This window comes from Eretmochelys imbricata, chromosome 6, assembly GCF_965152235.1.
Source record: "Eretmochelys imbricata isolate rEreImb1 chromosome 6, rEreImb1.hap1, whole genome shotgun sequence".
Taxonomy (NCBI): Eukaryota; Metazoa; Chordata; order Testudines; family Cheloniidae; genus Eretmochelys; species Eretmochelys imbricata.
Window position 1 is genome coordinate 35,978,659 of NC_135577.1, and position 17,631 is coordinate 35,996,289.

The window sequence follows — 17,631 nt, forward strand, 5'->3', positions numbered from 1 at the left end:
TTTAAAAGCTTATATAACTGTCTAGATGCTTATCTAAGCACATTTAGCTACAAAGTAAGTGAGCTCAGGAAGATGGTGAGCCTGCCCAGAGTCTCACATGACATGGGCCTGAACTTCCTAAGTGACTTTGACTCCCCAATGGCGGTTGTGCTCGCTCAGCGCCTCACAGGATAAAGCCCCCTGTGATGAACACAAATTAAATCCTTCAGAAATGAAGAGGATATCCTGAATGGCAGCAGTGTTTTTAGGCATTACCACTCCCTTACCGAACTAAGTCAATCATATCCTGTGGCTTTCAAAGAGAGGTGTTCTCACGTCTTTTATTTTAACAGTTTCCATCTTGGCCAACCCACTGGGGATTGAACTGGGGAACATCAAAAGCTGAAAGCATGCTCTAAAGCTGTAACAGACTCATCTTTTTTGGCTCGGGCACAAAGGGAGACACTTGACACTCACTAGTGGGTTACATTAGCTCATATTTTAAATGCTGCTCTCTTTTAAAAGTTAATTTCATAACCTATCTTTCATTCTGCTAACAACCTGGAATACCAGGAGGACTCGTGTTATTTCCTTTCAGACAACGAGACGCTTATTTGGGTACTGGTTAGAGCAACTCTGTGCTAAAATGGCTGCCATAGCAGAAGATATTTTGCAATATGTCTTTCAAACTAATCTGCCTACTGAAGGGCATTTTTAACAGCAAATGTTATCCAAAATCTTTGTTAATAGAGATATGTAGTACATTTGGTATTGAGACTGCAAATTCATGTTTAGATTATGCAACTATTATGAAATTAACATAACACCAGCCATGTGTTTCTGTCTCTTTTCAAAGTATAATATTGAAGCAATGTGTACTATTTGGATTTTCCTGGGAGGTAGTTTTCATGAGACTAATAAATAAAACAGATGTAACAAATATATATATCTACTGTACTTTATTTTCTTATTAAATGCTGTAAACTTCCCATGACACTGGGTATCCTTTTCTTTTGAAAACACATGAAATAGACATTAGAGACCTTTATGATACAGATTGTGATACAGTTTTAAAGGTGTTTTTTCTGTCAGTTATCTGAAGAAGAATGATGCAGTCTTGAGTTTAATAAATAAAATTGTAAATTATGATACAGTGATATACCCAAGAAAATACTTCATTGTTGATTACATTATACTCAGTATAAATATCTCACTTATCTTTATAGTAAATCTAAAAGTACCCTTGTTTGGGAACTTACAGGCTAAGGGGCTGATCCTGCAACCCTTACCTGAGTAATCCCCACTCATGCCAGCAGTCCTTTTGAACTCAGTGGGACTACTTGCCTGAATACGAATTGTCTGAACGAGTAAGGGTTGCACGATCAGGTATTAATTGTGGATGCTATTACATTAGCAGACAACCTCCAGGATAGAAAGAAACATAAATTTTATTTTAGATGTGTTGATCTGAATTTTATGCAAACAATTATACACTGTATCTCAATCAACAAGGCATTCTTAGACTTAGTTACTTCTTGTTAAGATGGAAAATGTTGAGTTGTGAGATGATTGTTTTTTTTTTTTTTTAATATTAATATGAATAAGATACCATGTTTCTGCAAAAGAACATTTTATACCAAAGAGGAAGTGTAATTAATAGTCATAGAATGCTGATTGTACAAACATTTGAACTAAGGAATATGCATTCACCTTGCCAGTATTTACAGTAATATAATACCCTAGCTCTTATGTAGTGCTTTTTCTGTCAGTAGATGTCAAAGCACTTTACAAAGAGAGGTAGGTATGATTATCCCCTTTTTAAGATGGGGAAACTGAAACAATTTATAAATGTTTTGCTAATTCTGAATTCTTCATTTTAAATCTGTCAAACTTGCTGTTATATTTATCCTTTCAAACTTCTGCTTCCACACATTTTACTCTGGCCTCAGGCTTGGTTTGAGGCTCTTCTGCCTTTTTCCCATTATTCTTTGGTTCCTTCTCAGGAGCACTGTCACTTGAGTTAGCTTCTTTGATGACTTTGGCTTCAATCCTTTCTTTTTGGGGCTCCTTGTTTGAAAATGGGAAGGTTTTCTTGTATCTTTAAATAGAAATATTAAAACAAATTAGAACAGAAACACTACCAGGTAGCGTACATATTATGAGCTCTGAATAATCACTGAATAGATGAAATACAAAGTATCTAGAATTATCAACTGATCCTGCAGGCCATATTCAAGCAGAACTCCCACTAAAGCCATGGGGATGCTGAATTGGTCTCCCTTAAGTGGTCACATGGTTTTTAGACTTAGTTCTTAAATATTTTTAAATCAGACAACATATATCAGAAGTAGCAATACATAATGATGAAACTAGATGGAATGTAATTTCAGACATATGCAGCTTTTAGACTGGATTTAACAATCCATTGGCTTGAATGTCTGTCTGCATCACTTTGTAAATGTTAATCTTTCTGAACACAACCATAATTCAAGAATAAGAACTCTTCTATCAGGACTGGGATGGTAGAAAGGTACAAGAAGGAAAACATACTAACACTACAGCAGATACTTAAATGCAGACAGATGAGCTGACATGCAGAAATCACACACCTGGCACATGATTAATTGATTAAGCTCCTTCCTATGACAAGCCATCAGCTACAACAACAATAAAGTTTATCTGCAGAGCTACAGATATGCACATTTCACTCTTCTTTGTCATATGTTTTAATTAAATTTGTACTGTATACAAATATGAATATTCATCAGCCGTAATCTAAGAGTAAGTACATTATGAAAGAAAGAACTTACTTTCTGATATAGCAGACTGCAAGAACAGCCGATGCTATAAAGAAGATGAGTGCCAGCACAAGGAGTGCAATGGGTACACCTAAAGATAAAAGGATATCGATAATTGAAGTGTTTATCTTGATTTTTAAAAAATATTCTTAGTTCTTAAATCAGCCTTTCTGAAAATTCATGTGCCTAAGGTCAGATTCTGCTAAAGGCAGCCTTGAGTAAGTGAGCCCAACCCCCATGGAAATCTCTAGTTCAAATTCACAATGACCTAAACAGTGGCGTCAATTACACTCATTTTGCACACTAGCTAAGGGGAAGTTACACTACTTTACCATTTACACCCAGTGCTTCTTCCATTAAAGTCAATGGTAGTTTTGCCATTGAGTTCAAGGGGAACAGCTTCAGGCCTGTTTTGATATTTAGACTATCATTTTTGTCACTGTTGAATATGAATTATCTCAAAATAATCTTTACTGTCTATTAAAGCAGGGGAATTTAGAGAAATACATCACTACAATGATTTTGTTCAGGTATATGGCATGTTGTCTTGTTCTTTAGGAAAACATCCTATGTAAATTGTATGTGATTGCATTCAAAATATAGATAGTCAAAGGAAAGCTTTTTTAAAAACCCTTCAGTTAAGGATTGTCATCAGGATTATTAAACAGGAGACAAGAGGTGAGCTGATGTTCTTTCCAGGCAGATAATGAATACTGGATGAAAATTTCAGAGTCATTACCCATGGAAACACATTTATTGTAAAACTGAAGGGCTAGGGTTTGCCAAAGATTTATATCCAGACTGCTCTGTTAGCTATTGTAATCTACACAGTCGCATGGATGCATATATTATTCTACACCATATTTTCCAAGTAGTACAGTAAAAGTTGAGGATCAGAAAGATATAGTGATTATTGGCATGTCAGAAAATGATACAGTTTTGCTTTTTTTGTTTAACATGAGGTTTTGTGTGGGTGTTTTGATTGCTTTATCCTGGCAGGTGAGAGAACCAATTAGGTTTTTCACTTGTACCAAGCATGTAGCGTGTGTTGGCAAAATTCCCATTGACTTCCTCAGAAGTAGGAACAGAACTTATGTGGTAAAATTCCACTGATTCCTATTAAAAAGCTAAGTGAGGTTATATTTAATCCTCCACAAATATACCAATTAATTTTCAAAAGAAAGGAGTTTCCTTTGTGTTACTAGTTTTGGCTTTGCAATTCCTTACATTCTTATTCTGCCCTCATACACTCATGCATAACAATCCTTGATTTTGGTTGCAGCTGTGCACATGTCATCACTCTAAAACACTATTTAATAACTAGGGTACATATAAAAAAGACATATAGCCTTTACCTCCAAATACAACACTATCATTTGTAAAGGCAGCTCGGTTTCCATTAGGCACTGCCATCTCCTCTTCACTTTCCCAAGTAGTCTGTACTGTTGGTAAAATGGTTTCTGTTACGCATTTTATGCGAAAGGTCTTCTGACGTATTCGGGGTTTTGGTGACTCAGGAGCAGTAGGCATCTCTGTGATGCCCTGAGATGAAGCTGTTGAAGATGAGTTTATTTCTGGATCTGTTGCAGGTAACAGGGTTGTATCTGTTTCTGGTATGCATGAATCAATCCAGATATCTGTAAAGGGGGAAAGGAAGTATAATGAGTTACACTGGGCGCTATTGCAAAATTTTGCACATACCTAAGGCAAACCACACATTGATCTATGGTGGATATTTTCAGAAGTTTTTCTGAGGGTATGCAGTGAGGTAATCAGATAACCACTCCTCATACCTATTGATACTAGAGCGACAAGGTCGGTGAATAATAGCTTTTATTGGACCAATTTCTGTTGGTGAGAGAGAGGAGCTTTCAAAGCTTACACAGAGCTCTTCTTCAGGTCTCTGTGTAAGCTTGAAAGCTCCTCTCTCTCACCAACAGAAGTTGGTCCCATAAATATATTGTCTTGTCTCTCTAATATCTTGGGACCAACACAACTCTGGATACAACTATTGATACTGTTTATTATTATGTATTTATTCAGAGAGGCTTAGATTTAGCATGTCTAATTTTAAGTATAAGAGTAATTCCAGATTACTCACCTCCTTAAAGTTAGGCACATGCTTAAGTACCTTTCTGAACAGGGACCAAAGCCCACAAGTGTGACAAAATTCCTTTTACAATGGCATACAAAAGACAAGATCCTTGCCAGAAAGAGCTTACAATATAATTTCCTGTGTGACACATGACAAGGAAACAAAACAAAATGGAGGGAAGAACTGAGTAAGAACACAGGTTACATTGTCATGTGGTTACCCAGCATTCTGAGGTTAATTTACATCATTACAAGTGGTGCTATGAGCCCTGCCTATTATTATGGTTATCCAACACTTCCCAGTATAAGCCCCCGATTTCACCTGCTTATAACTTTGCCAAACTGTAACCATTTGGACTGAAATTTTATATGCCTAACGTCTGCCTCAGACTGATTTTTTTTTCCAGCCAAAGAAATTTAGGGCTTTCCAAGAAGAAGATTAGGGAAAAATATGTTATTTTGTTCACGTCAAAACATTCAGGCAACCTTTTCTTTGAGAGGTTTTAGTGTCCACATACTTTGGATCAGGGACTTGAATTTTGGCAGTGGGGTTATATTTGTGTCAGGAATGTGTTTTTCTGTCCCAAAGAAAATCCATGCAAATTTGGCCAAGCTATAAACCTTTGAAATCTGCAGTTTGCACATGGTCCCAATAGGGTTGCCAGGTGTCCGTTTTTTGACCAAAACGCCTGGTCAAAAAGGGAGCCCAGTGCCTCCAGTCAATACTGCTGACCAGGCTGCTAAAAGTCCAGTTGGCAGCACAACAGGGCTAAGGCAGGCTCCCTACCTGCCCTGATTCCGTGCAGCTGCTGGAAGCAGCGGCATGTCCCCTCTCCAGCTCCTATGCATAGGGGCAGACAGGAGGCTCCGCATGCTGTCTCCACCTCACGTGCTGGTTCTGCAGTTCCCATTGGCTGGGAACCACGGCCAATGGGAGCTGTAGGGGCGGTGCTTGTGGACTGGGCAGTGTGCAGAGCCACCTGCCTGCACTTCTGCATAGGACTGGAGACAGAACATGCCGCTGCTTCTGGGAGCTGCTTGAAGTAAGTGCCACCCGGAGCCTGCACCCCCTCCTGCACCCCAATCCCCTCCCACATCCCTGATCCTCCTCCCACCCTCCAAACCCCTCAATCCCAGCTCAGAGCCCCCTCCTGCACCCAGAACCCCTCATCCCCAGCCCCACACCAGAGCTTGCACCCACAGCCGGAGCCCTCATCCCCTCAACCCCCCCCCCGCACCCCAAGCCCTGCCCCGATTCTCCTCCTGCCCTGTGAACCCCCCAGTCCTAGCCTGGAGCACCATCCTACACCCCAAAACCCTCATCCCCAGCCCCATCCCAGAGTCTGTAGCCCCCATCCAGAGCCCTCACACACGCTGCACCCCAGCCCCAGCCCAGAGCCCCCTCACTCACTCCGAACCCCTTTGTCCCAGCCTAAAGCCCTCTCCTGCACCCCAAATCCCTCATCCCTGGCACCACCCCAGAGCTTGCATCCTCAGCCGGAGTTCTCACCCTCTCCCACATCCCAACCCACTTCCCCAGCCTGGAGCCCCCACCTGCACCCTGAACTCCTAATTTCTGGCCCCACCCCAGAGCTCTCACCCACGCCAGCACCACAACTCCCTGAGCCGGCCCAGTGAAAATGAGCGAGTGAGTGAGGGTGGGGAGAGTGAGTGACAGAGGGAGGGGGATGGAGTGAATGGGGGCGGGTCCTCGGAGCAGTGGCGGGGCCTCGGAGAAGGGGTGTGGTAGGGGTGGGGCAAGGGTGTTTGGTTTTGTGCAAGTAAAAGGTTGGCAACCCTATATCCTAATGTGGGTTATATAAGGACCTGATCTGCAGGGACAGCCAGTAATTTAGACAAATTGCATAAATGATGCCTGTAAAAAAACCTGCATCTTTAAAATTATAAATGGAAAACTGGAATTCTGGGTAAGGCTGGAGTGAAAATGTGACTAAGGAGGAATTGGTCATTGGTTCTTGCTGGTACTCTTACATATCTGAAAACTATAACGTTATCTACATGTTAACCAGCTGAATATGTTATAGAAATAATGGGCGGAAATGACTTATGTACAGTTCTTAATATGAGTCCCAGGTGGGACATCTGATGACGCATTTTCATTCACAAAGTAAGAGGATAGATGACACAGAGTTGTTCTTTTTTCACTATGGCCTTTAAGTGACTCTGCACACTGCAGCTGGAAGGTCAAAAAGCAGCAAAATGAGCTCTTGCCAAATACTTTTGTTGTAAGAGCTCTAGCAAGAGGCAGTTTGGCCATTAAAATAAATGGTGATTCTTCAGTCCCTATATTAAATAAAAATCGCTTCCTAATAGCATTCAACAGGCTTAATTTGCTCTATTAAATAATATAACAACAATGTAAAATAGTGACAATTCTCTGTATTTAAACCTGCAAAAGTAAGGAATTCCGGGTTAAGATTGCCACTTTGTCTTTACACAGCTCATCTTATTATTCATAGGTGTAGTACAATCCAAAATACTACACAGATAAAAAAAGCCACATTGTAAAAGAACAGTTCAAGCATACACAGACATGATACAGCACATACAAAAGCAGTGACGTCAAAAAAGCATAGCTGTTTAAACAAGACACTATCTGAGCTAACCTCCCACATAGTTCATAAACCCACACATGAGAGTTCTGAACTGTGGAGGAGGATCAAGTTTACCCCAATCATGTCTTTTTTAACTGGACTGTATAAATGGCTAATCCATTTCTGACACTGCTGTTCCTACGGATATGTCCAAGGGGTACCTCCATCCTGGATTTTTCTCACATCACTCCCACTCCAACACGGCTACTCATGAAGGTCATTAACAAATTCCTTCTGGCTATGTCTAATAGCCTTCTCTCTAACGGCCTCACCCTCAATCTTTCTGCCCCTCTGACATGAATGATCTCTCAGTCCATTGTAATCGCCTCTTCTTCCTACGTTGCCATGACTTGCTACTCTCCTGGCTTTCCCCTTGCTTTCCAGCCACTCTTACAGCATCTCTTTCACATGTCTGGCCACTTTCCTTCACTGAAACCCTTGAGTTTCATACATAGTCCTCTGGTCTTCTCTCTTTACACATTGTGAAGGATGTGGGGCTGGTCTGTAATAATTTATGAATACTGTATATGATCTGGTTACTGGGGTAGTTACTGTATTGGGTTAGTGGAATGTCTACTGCATTAATATATTGATTTAATGTAATAGCAGGGCTGTTAAGACACTAGCAGGAAGGGAGCACAATGTCTTTAGATAAGTAACCTCTCAGTAAACATGGTGGATGTCATTAAGAAACAATGCCGAGGTATTATGTTTAAAAGAGGCTACATTATTTGCTCCAGCCCAAGGTTACACTCTGTTTTGCCCAGGCTGGGAATGGACAGATCCAAAGGACTTGAAATGGTTAAAAAGTGAGTTGTTGGGAGACGGGGAGCCAGTTGTTCAGGGCTGTTCCTAAAGAACAGGGTGACATGGACACCGGCCCAGCTGAGGGAGTATGAAGCAATTTAGCTTTCCAAAGATTCCAGGGGGATGGTAAGCCTTCCATAAGAGAGCTAGGCATATAGACTGTTTATTGTGTTAAAATCCTTTTTCTCTTTTGCTTTGCTGTGTTTCTATGGTTAAGATTAAACATTATTTTGTTTTAAGATAGTCAGCTAGTCACTATATTCACTATTGGCCACAAGCTCCCAAAGGGAAGAATTGCTGGGGCCAAACCAAGGAAGGGAAGAATTGTGGGACTCCACCTCAGGATAGGTAAGGACATCAGGCCTAACACTTGAAGCGTGAACTCAGAGAGCCCAAGGAAGGGGGTCAGAGATGCAGGAGACCTGTAACCGTGACACTCATATTCTCCCATAACCTCAATGACCACTTCTACAGTGATGGCACCCACATTTCTCACTCTACTCCTGAACTCCCTCCCTTCTTTTGCCCAGTCTCAACATGTCTATCTCATTTGATTTCTCTTGCTGGATGCACTGTCACCATCTCATGTTCAACAAGTCAGAACAAACCTTATCTCTTTCCTCCTTATCCTTCTCTTTTACCTACCTTCTCTACTACTGTTGACAATATTATCATTCTTTCTATTACTTAAGCCAACAATCCCTAGGCCATGTTTAACTCAACTCCCTCTTTCTCTCCTAAGATTCAGGCTCTAGCTAATCCTGATGTCTTTTTCACTGTAACAACTCCAAAATTGTGGGTGGCACGGGTATCGAAGGCCGGGGGAAGGCTAAGCCTCCCCAAACAACCTTGCATGGTCCCGCCCCTCTGCCCCCAGGCCACTTCCTGCTTCCTGGCGCTGTGCTGCGGGGGGCTCTTCCCCCCGCCAGGCTGGGGCTGGGGCTAATGGGGGCCAGCCTGCGCTCTGGGACTTGGGGGGGACGGGGACTGCGCCACCCAACCACCCGGTGCTTCAGGGCTGGGGAAGGGGGGCTGTGCCATCTACCCACCCACCCGGCGCTCTGAGGCTGGGAGAGGGGAGCTGTGCCGCCCGCCCAGCATACTGGGGAGGGGGGGCATGTCCCCCACCCAACTGCCCGGCGCTCCAGGGCTGGGAGGGTCCAAGGACTGGGGAAGGTGGTGGCGGCTGTGCCGGGGGGTGTTTGGGCTCCAGCAGGAGGGGTGGGGCCTTGGGCAGAAGCAGCAGACCGGGCCAGGGGCTAGCCTCCCTGAGACCGGGATTCACCCATTGCCCATCTCCATAATCCATCGTTCCATCTCCCCACAGCAACCGAGATATTACTCCATTTCCTAGTTGCTCTCCACTCTCTCATCTCCCTCATTCTAGGCCATTAAAAATGCTTCCATCAAAATCACTTGCCTTTATTGCTGTTTTTTCCACATTCCACTATTTCTTGGATCTAAAAAAGTTCAAACTTCTTCAGTTTACATTCTAGGCTCTCCAGAATTTCTTTCTGCCCTCTGTCCTATCTTCAGTAGACACGTAGAGCAATCAATCACTGTTTTCTTTATAACAGCCTTTAATATATTTGAAGACTTATAAGTTCCCCTCCCATCTTTTCCTTTAGCTTGGGTGGAGTCACTAATGTGACGATCTAATTTCTCCCCTTGTTACAGGACAGTATGAAGTAAAATACAAGCCTGTATAAATGGAGATTCTGGGAATACGTGACAAAGATGGCTTTGGAGTTTACTAGCTTGTATGGACTTTAGCCAGAACAAATGTATTTTAACTTAGGTATTTTTAGATTTAATTTAGTTTGTTGGGCCATTTTTTATTTTTGCAGTAAAATAATATATATCACGAAAGAACATTGCTGTTACTGAAGGAGTGTAAGCTAGCTGTGCGTTTGAAACATTTTCACTGGCACAAGCATGACTGAGCATACCTAAGGGCTTCACATAGCTGACTCCACATAACTGAATATAATGAAGACAGCCTTATTCAAGAGCTTTAATAACAGCATAATTTTATTAATTTAGGTGAACTAAATGGAACGTCTGTCCATCTAGCATCCTGCATTTAGCAATAGCTCTTTGTTTTCCCCCTGGAGGGGAAAGATGCAATCCGCCATCTAAGATTAGGAAAAAAGCACAAACAACAATTTTTCTATGAAGATTTGAAATAATAAAACTAAATGTAACGACTCTAGGTCTCATGCCTACTTACCTGAAGAATTGAAGCAGAAACCATGATACTTGCGTTGGAGAGGGACTTTCCAATCTGCTACTCCAGTTTTGTTCTGACCACATTTTGGATTTGGGATAACCCGAGAAATGACAAGCCATTTATCTGCCACCCATCCAAAGCTAGAATAAAAAGTATCAGACCCTTTAATGTTGGATGCATTCACAAGCATATTGTTGTATGTAAGGAAATGGACCTGCTAAAAGCTTATAGACTTCACGTACCTGCATGTTTCAAAGCCATGATTCCGGGCCTTCTCAACCTGGGTTTTGCTTGCCAGCTGTAACCCCAGCTGTCTACATGCACTTTCTGCTTCTGAGAAATTCAGTTTGTTTGGATGAGAAATTAGGGTTATGCCTGCGGTCCTGCACTCCTGAATGGTGAGATCTGTAAATTAAACATAAATATTCAAAGTTATTACCTTAGAATTTATTCTTTTAAGTAAGTATCTGTGTGTGTAGTGGTGCATATTGTTGTTCACTTTTTCAAGTTTTATGGGTATTAGGGCATTAACTCTCCAGTGGAAGGTAACTCCTCTAATGTAGCCTTTTATAAGAAAATAATCGGTTTTGTTCACCCCAACAGTCTAATAGTTCAGAGAGTGAGGAGGACTCGTCACCGTGGCTAGACTATGAAAATGTATATTTAAAAAAATTAATCATAGATGGCAACTTTGAGCCTGTGCATGGGGGCAGTCATCTTGCTAAAGAGGATGTCATTTGTGACATGTGCATGACAGCCCGATGGGTGGGCTGGAAACCAGTTTTCCCACCCAATTAATAATATCTTAAAATAATAAAACTTGTGCTTACGATAAAACACGACCGACTTCAGCATAGTGAGCTTCACACAGTGACAGGGTTACAAGGCCTGCCATGGATGTCAAACATGGTTGGAAGCATGCGGAGTTTACCCACGAAAAGATGTTAGAGGGATTTTGTAATTTTTAATTATGTCACCTCCTCCCTGCTGAGCTGTAACTTTTTAGGCCATTGGGGAACTCAGATGCATTTTTTTAAATGATATCAAAGGTAACAAGCTTCAAGCATGGGCCAAATTAAGTTACTTATTATGTTTTACCAGAGGTGCTGGAACAATGTGGATAGTGGGGGTGCTGAGAGCAAGTGAATCAAACTGTAAACCCTGTATATAATGGAAACCACTTTCAAGCCAGGGGGTGCGCCAGCACCCCCCGCACCCCTAGTTCAAGCACCTATGTCTTTTACACACGTTGGGCTAGAGCCCCAGTTGTGCTGGGGCGGTGCTTGGTACAGCTGAGGGGGATGGGCAAAGGTGGCTTTACCCCCACCTTTTTGTGCTCCTCCTGGGGCCAGCCAGCTGCTTCAAATTTCACCATGTTGCAACAGTCCCCAATGGGCAGACAACAATTGCTGGAGCACAGTGGCATTTTGGCCACACCCACTACATCAAGAACTGGGAAGGGTGACCTAAGGCTGGTTAGATCAGCCTTACACTAAATGGGGATTCTCCTGTGCTGGCTTTAGAGCCCAAAGCAACTTTAAGGGGACAGAGAGGGAGGGGGGCAGGATTTGGCTCTTTATCTCCATGTAACATTCCACCAGGGCCATAAGAAACAAAAAGCTCCATTTTTTTAGGTATAGTAGCAGCCAAGCTAAATAAACAAGGAACAATACACTGTAGAACAAACAAGGAACATTGTAGAGACCAAACAGAATGAATATACAGTGGCAACAAAAAAACAATAAACAAACAATAACTGCTTCTCAGATATTCCCTTTGGACTGTACTAGCCACCGCCATGCATACATTTATGGATTAGCCATAAAAATCATGCCATAACCAGGTTGTCCATACAGCCTTGGGGGTGGGGGAGGGGGGCGATGGGAAAATGAGGTATCCATGGGAATATTTTCCTCTCTGTCTGTGCTAGATGTGGTGCTTTGCAGAGAGGAACTAAGAAATATTGTAGTCCTTGGAACATGATGCCAGCCAAGCGCACTGCTCAGCAGGGGTGAGAGTGGTGCCACTGGGCGGAGGGGAAGGTGTGCCTGGGTACCATAGTGCTCAGCTCAGACAATGAGAGTGATCGGATTGCGAAGAGAACATAAATTTACCTTATCATTTCTTCTTGGTGGTCAATATATCCTCCATTTGGTCCGACTCCTTCTACTTCAGTCAGCGCCTCCAGACCTAACCCACACTATTCTAGACTGTTCCGTCTCCCCTTTTCCCTCCCAGTCAGACCCAGCCATCTCCTGCTGGGCCTCTCCATGTCCCAGCTGCAACAATGCAGATCCCACGCTCCTCTCTGCTTCTTAGACCTAATCCATCCTCTCCTTTCCTGTCTCCAGGGCCTGCTCCACATTTTCCTTCCTTTCATACTATTTACACATGATCCCTTCCCACCCTTTCTATGTTCAGGCAGTCTCTCCTGCCCTTACCCTCCTCTGTCTCCAGTCCAGTCCATGGATTTCCTCAGCATCTATTAAAATTTGGCCAAGTGGACCTTTTAAAGTGATGATGGAAGTTTATTAATGACCAGCCATATTAATGACCAGCCTTAATTTTCTAATCCTCACAAGGACATTGAGAAATACAATGCCGCTTTTCAGACTGAGTTGAGCTGCTGATTGAATGGAACTTCCTCACACTTGACAAGTTGGCTGGATACTTGAAAATGCCTGACTGATGCATAATATACTCAACAAAAGAAATATTTTCATATGAGAAAAGCAGTCAACTAGATGTTCACCCGATGAATGGGAAGAAGGAAGATTCAGTATCAGAAAATGAGGGCTCAGTCGGTAGGAAGGAAAAGAAAGCAGAGTGAATTGCAGATAGAGTGCAATTTTTTAACCTGAAAAATACAAAAGAAGATAAAATGCAATGTGTACCTGAAATTAGCATTTTTGAAACAACATGGAGAAGTAAAAAGCACCTTCTTGGACAGTTATCAGCTTTAGTGTAAACTACAACTAGTTTTACAACATCAGAAAAAGATTAGAAGCAAACAGCAACCACCCAATCATCCTACACTTTTCATGACTTCCTAAATCGTCTCGCTGAGTCCTGTGATGAAGCACACTGAATTTGTGCAGATTATTCCTTAAGAAATGTATTATCCTTTGGCTCCACAAGCTGCTCTTAGCTAGCCTCTGAGCTCTTCTGTACTTGGCTGGTCTAACAGCAAAAGGATATCTTCATCTTGAATCATATGTTGTGCATTTGCAGGAGAAATCTACTTCATTAGAAGAACAGTGGAATTGATTGATTAGGAGAAAAAAAATCTGAGAATAAGGCAAAGCTGGTGGGTGCAGAATAGAATGAAGGACTTGAGCTGTTGTAAAGTGAGGGAGACACTTCTGCTTTCATGTGATCTAGTCTCTTTGCTGTTTTGGGAAGCTGCTGCTGACATTTCTGTGTTTTTCCCCAGATCCTCAGTTCGTATTGCGATGTCCTGTCCATGAGGTGCTGGGTGGGTTGCTCTGTCTGCTGGCAGCAGCGAGAGACATTCTTAGGCTGCTATGGTGAGAAGGATCTTTGCCTGCTGGGATTTTCAAGGGAGGCTAAGACTATGAGGTACCCAAATCTCATTGAATTTCAACAGGAGTTGGGCATCTAATTTCTTTAGGTGCCTTTGAAAATCCCAGCCATAATTTGTTGCATAGAACCCTTCAGTAGATAAGAAAAATAAATCAGTTTGACATCGAAATCTGGTTGTTTACATAGGTAGAAAGAAAATTTCCTCTTTGCAAAGTGTGACTAAATTCACTTACAGAGACTGACAAGCTCATCCCTGCTGTGCTGCAGCAACCTGCATGATAATAGCTACTGAGGACATAAATGAGAAGGTCATCTTAGGCTGATTTTGAAGATGGGGGCTGAATTAGAGGATGTCTGAGTTTCATTTGACCCATGACAGAAAGATTGCAGCTGGCCCTCAAGGCCTTTGGAAATTACACAAGCTAGAATTTTAACTAGCTGTTAAAGGTGTGCTCCTAAAAGGATAGGTATGTGGTATCTATGACTAATACAGTGAGTTACGTAACAAGGTTCATTTAGCTCAAGTGTAGCTTTCTCTGTATGGCACATTCACTAGTGCTTTCTCCCATCTTCCCTAGCTCTGACTTATGGGATAAGAGTTGTGTTGATCAAAAAAGATTTTGGTGCTTTTCGAAAAATGCATCCTAAGTGACTTAGAAGCCTACACCCCATTTTCAAAAGTAACACAGGCACTTAAAAGCCTACATTTCACTGACAGTCAATTTTGAAAATAGAACTTAAGCACTTTTGAAAATGGTACCCTTATACTTTCCTTTCCCTTGTTAAAGATATATCTCATTTATAACTGATTCTGCTGTCCTCCAACTTACACATCGTGAGGGGAAATAGTCTTGCACTCGTTCTTGGAAATAACAAGTTTAAGCGTGTTGAGTGCCTCTCTTTTATTTGATGCTGCAGTACAGCAGTGTTTCATATCTTCCTTAGAATTAGGCTTTGGAGCTTCTGCGTTGCAGCTCCTCCAGAGAGGCCTTTCTGACAGCTGCCATGTGAGTTGGTGGCAGTCGGACTCTTATTCCACTAACAAATTTTCTATGTGCGTTTTTGTGTGTGTGTGCTGGAGCCACACAGGAAGTGAAAACGTCTGCTGGTGTTCTGAACCAGCAATTCTGTTTTCCTTTGGTGGAAAACGGGTCCTTCCTCTATCGACAGTATGAAAAAGCCTGTAATTGATTGATCAACATCATGACACTGTGTAGTATGACCAGCAGCATAAAATGTGGCATTGGCAGTAATTCACAAAGCTGTGGAGAAGAAACTGAAGCAGGAGCTATTGCTTCTTATGAAATAAATTACAATGCTGACTCTCCCTTCTCACAGTTTGTCGGTCTCCCAACAGTCTTCCCCAATCACTGTCCAAAGATAAGGGAGTTGCTTGCTGACAAATGTGTATGTATAGTCATTTGCTTGTATACGATATTCCCATCTTCTCCTTCCATCATTTTGTCTTTTAAATTTTGAGCCCGCTGGAGCCGGGATTGACTTATTTGTGGCACACATTCCCACTCCACAAGGGGTTCTCAGACTTTTTTGCACCGCAACCCCCTGCTGACACCAAAATTACTACACAACCTCAGAAGGGGGGGCCGATGCCTGAGCCCACTCGAGTCCCACTGCCCCGGGTGGGGAGGCCAAAGCCCAGGCCCCACCACTCTGGATGGGGGGGGGCCAAAGCTGAAGCCATGGAGGCCAAAGCTGAGTCCGCTGCCAAGGGCTGAAGCCCTCGGGCTTTGGCTTTGGCCCCTGACTGTGGGGCTCGGGCTTCAGCCCTGGGACCCAGCAAGTCTGAGTCAGCCCTGGCGACCCCATTAAAATGGGGTTACGACCCATTTAGGGGTCCCAACCCACAGTTTGAGAACCACTGCACTACACAAGCCACCAACAACTAATCAGCAATCTCAGTTTTCTTGGCGCATTTACTCCCCTCCTCCTTGAACTGCTCTCTCCCCTCTAATGGCAGTCCTGCCAAGGCGGGGCATCAGGTCATATTGGTGGAGGGGATATGCCTCCTGTTCACTATGTTGTACTTGTTTGCTAGCTGAAGAGCAGACTTCAGCTTTCATGGCTTGCAAACCAAGTCCCCAAGTACTTTCTTAGAAGAAGCATTAACCACATAAAAATTAAACAAAAATGTTTCATAAGAAAATTATATGACTATATGTTAATGGAATTATGATGCAACCATTTTGCAATTGAGAGCTATTTAAGGTAGATGCTCCTTTATTAATTCCTGAAATACACTGTCTTTCAAAAGTGGGAACTCCCAAGTTTTTGGGTTATTTTTTCCTTCCAATAGTAACCAGAGGCAGACTTCATTACCTATAAGCTATACTTCAAGAATCTTGCCTATGTCCCTGAGAACTTTGTGGCAGACTCATATTCACTGTTACAATATTTCAAAATCAAAACTAACGGTTTACACTTAAAATAACATTTTTCTAAGGCACCCAATGACCCATTTCATGCACATCCTGCGATTAGGTAACCGCTCAAAAGGTTTTGCTGTGGCAGCTTCCAAAAACATTGACATCTGGCCAGATTTTCACTTATTACTAAAAATATCATCAAAAACACATTTGAACATTATTAAAAATGAATCAAATAATTGGACATAAATATTCAGTGAAAGATATTCACAAGCAAGAATGTTACTGAAAATATTCTCTTTTGCACTTATTTCTGAGAAATCTGTGGTTTCATATGCCTACAAATGATAGGTTACTTTAAAATATATACACCTACAGAGTTATACATACTCACAGATGTAATTATACACCTGCATATTTTATTTGCAAACACACTGATTTAGCAAATATCTTTTCTGGAAAAAAAGAAAGAGAAAGATGTAAATTGGTTTTCTATCTTGAACATATTTTTGGACATTGGGAAAAAAGTTGCACACACTGAAAAATTGTAAGAAAACATACCTTTCACATTGAAAGAGCCTTGAGCTAGGAATTTCATAATCCAGATTGAGAACAAAACCCGGGTAACTCCAGAATAAGTTCCCATTATCATTAGCATCAGTAACAAATGAAAAAATGCAGGGTGGGTTGTTTCCTACGTTAAAGACAATGGTGTATTGCCAGTCCCTCGGTTGTGGGCTTTGAGGTGACTTTCTTGATCGCTACTTAGATGCCACTGTACTGATTCACTGAAAGAATATCAGCAAATATTTGTTGCTCAGCTAAAAAGGCATCTACTGGTCAAGGGCAGTAGCTGGAAATACATGACGTCCCCAGAACATTTCACAGCTGCCTGTCTGGAAAATTCAGCTAATGCTGACTCAGAAAACGTACAGCTGAGGAAGAGAGATAATGCAGTGTTAGTCTGTCAGTCTTATAAACAGTTTGCAAAATATTTTTCTCTTGCTATTCCTTTTGTAACTGTTCCTGTTTAACTGAGTGTCAGCTCATCACTCATGTAGTGCATTCATTTGTTAATCAACATGTCTAACCTTTAGTATAGAGTACTGGCAATCAGCATTCCTGGGTTACGGTCCCAGCTGTGCTATAGACTTTATATGTGACTCTTGGGCAAGTCACTT

The 17,631-nt window shown here is 42.0% G+C and overlaps 1 protein-coding gene across 1 annotated transcript; it reads right to left on the reverse strand.

Moving 5' to 3' along the window:
* Positions 1 to 923: 923 nt before the first annotated feature.
* On the reverse strand, positions 924 to 17,303 carry LYVE1 (lymphatic vessel endothelial hyaluronan receptor 1). Its single transcript, XM_077818409.1, has 6 exons — positions 17,012 to 17,303; positions 10,766 to 10,928; positions 10,524 to 10,663; positions 4,133 to 4,414; positions 2,790 to 2,868; positions 924 to 2,077 (listed from the first exon to the last, which is right to left on the reverse strand). Exons 1-6 carry the CDS (start codon positions 17,106 to 17,108, stop codon positions 1,891 to 1,893), a joined length of 948 nt encoding a protein of 315 aa, XP_077674535.1. The 5' UTR covers positions 17,109 to 17,303; the 3' UTR covers positions 924 to 1,890.
* Between the last annotated feature and the right edge of the window lie 328 nt (positions 17,304 to 17,631).

Bases quoted from the DNA above. Each gene is read 5' to 3' on its own strand.
- LYVE1 (XM_077818409.1), bottom strand. From the start codon at position 17,108: ATGCTAATGATAATGGGAACTTATTCTGGAGTTACCCGGGTTTTGTTC. The intron at 4,415-10,523 runs GTAAGTAGGCAT...CCCCCTTTACAG, and splicing joins TTTCTGCTTCAATTCTTCAG to ATATCTGGATTGATTCATGC. The intron at 2,869-4,132 runs GTAAAGGCTATA...TTTTATCTTTAG, and splicing joins TGATAGTGTTGTATTTGGAG to GTGTACCCATTGCACTCCTT.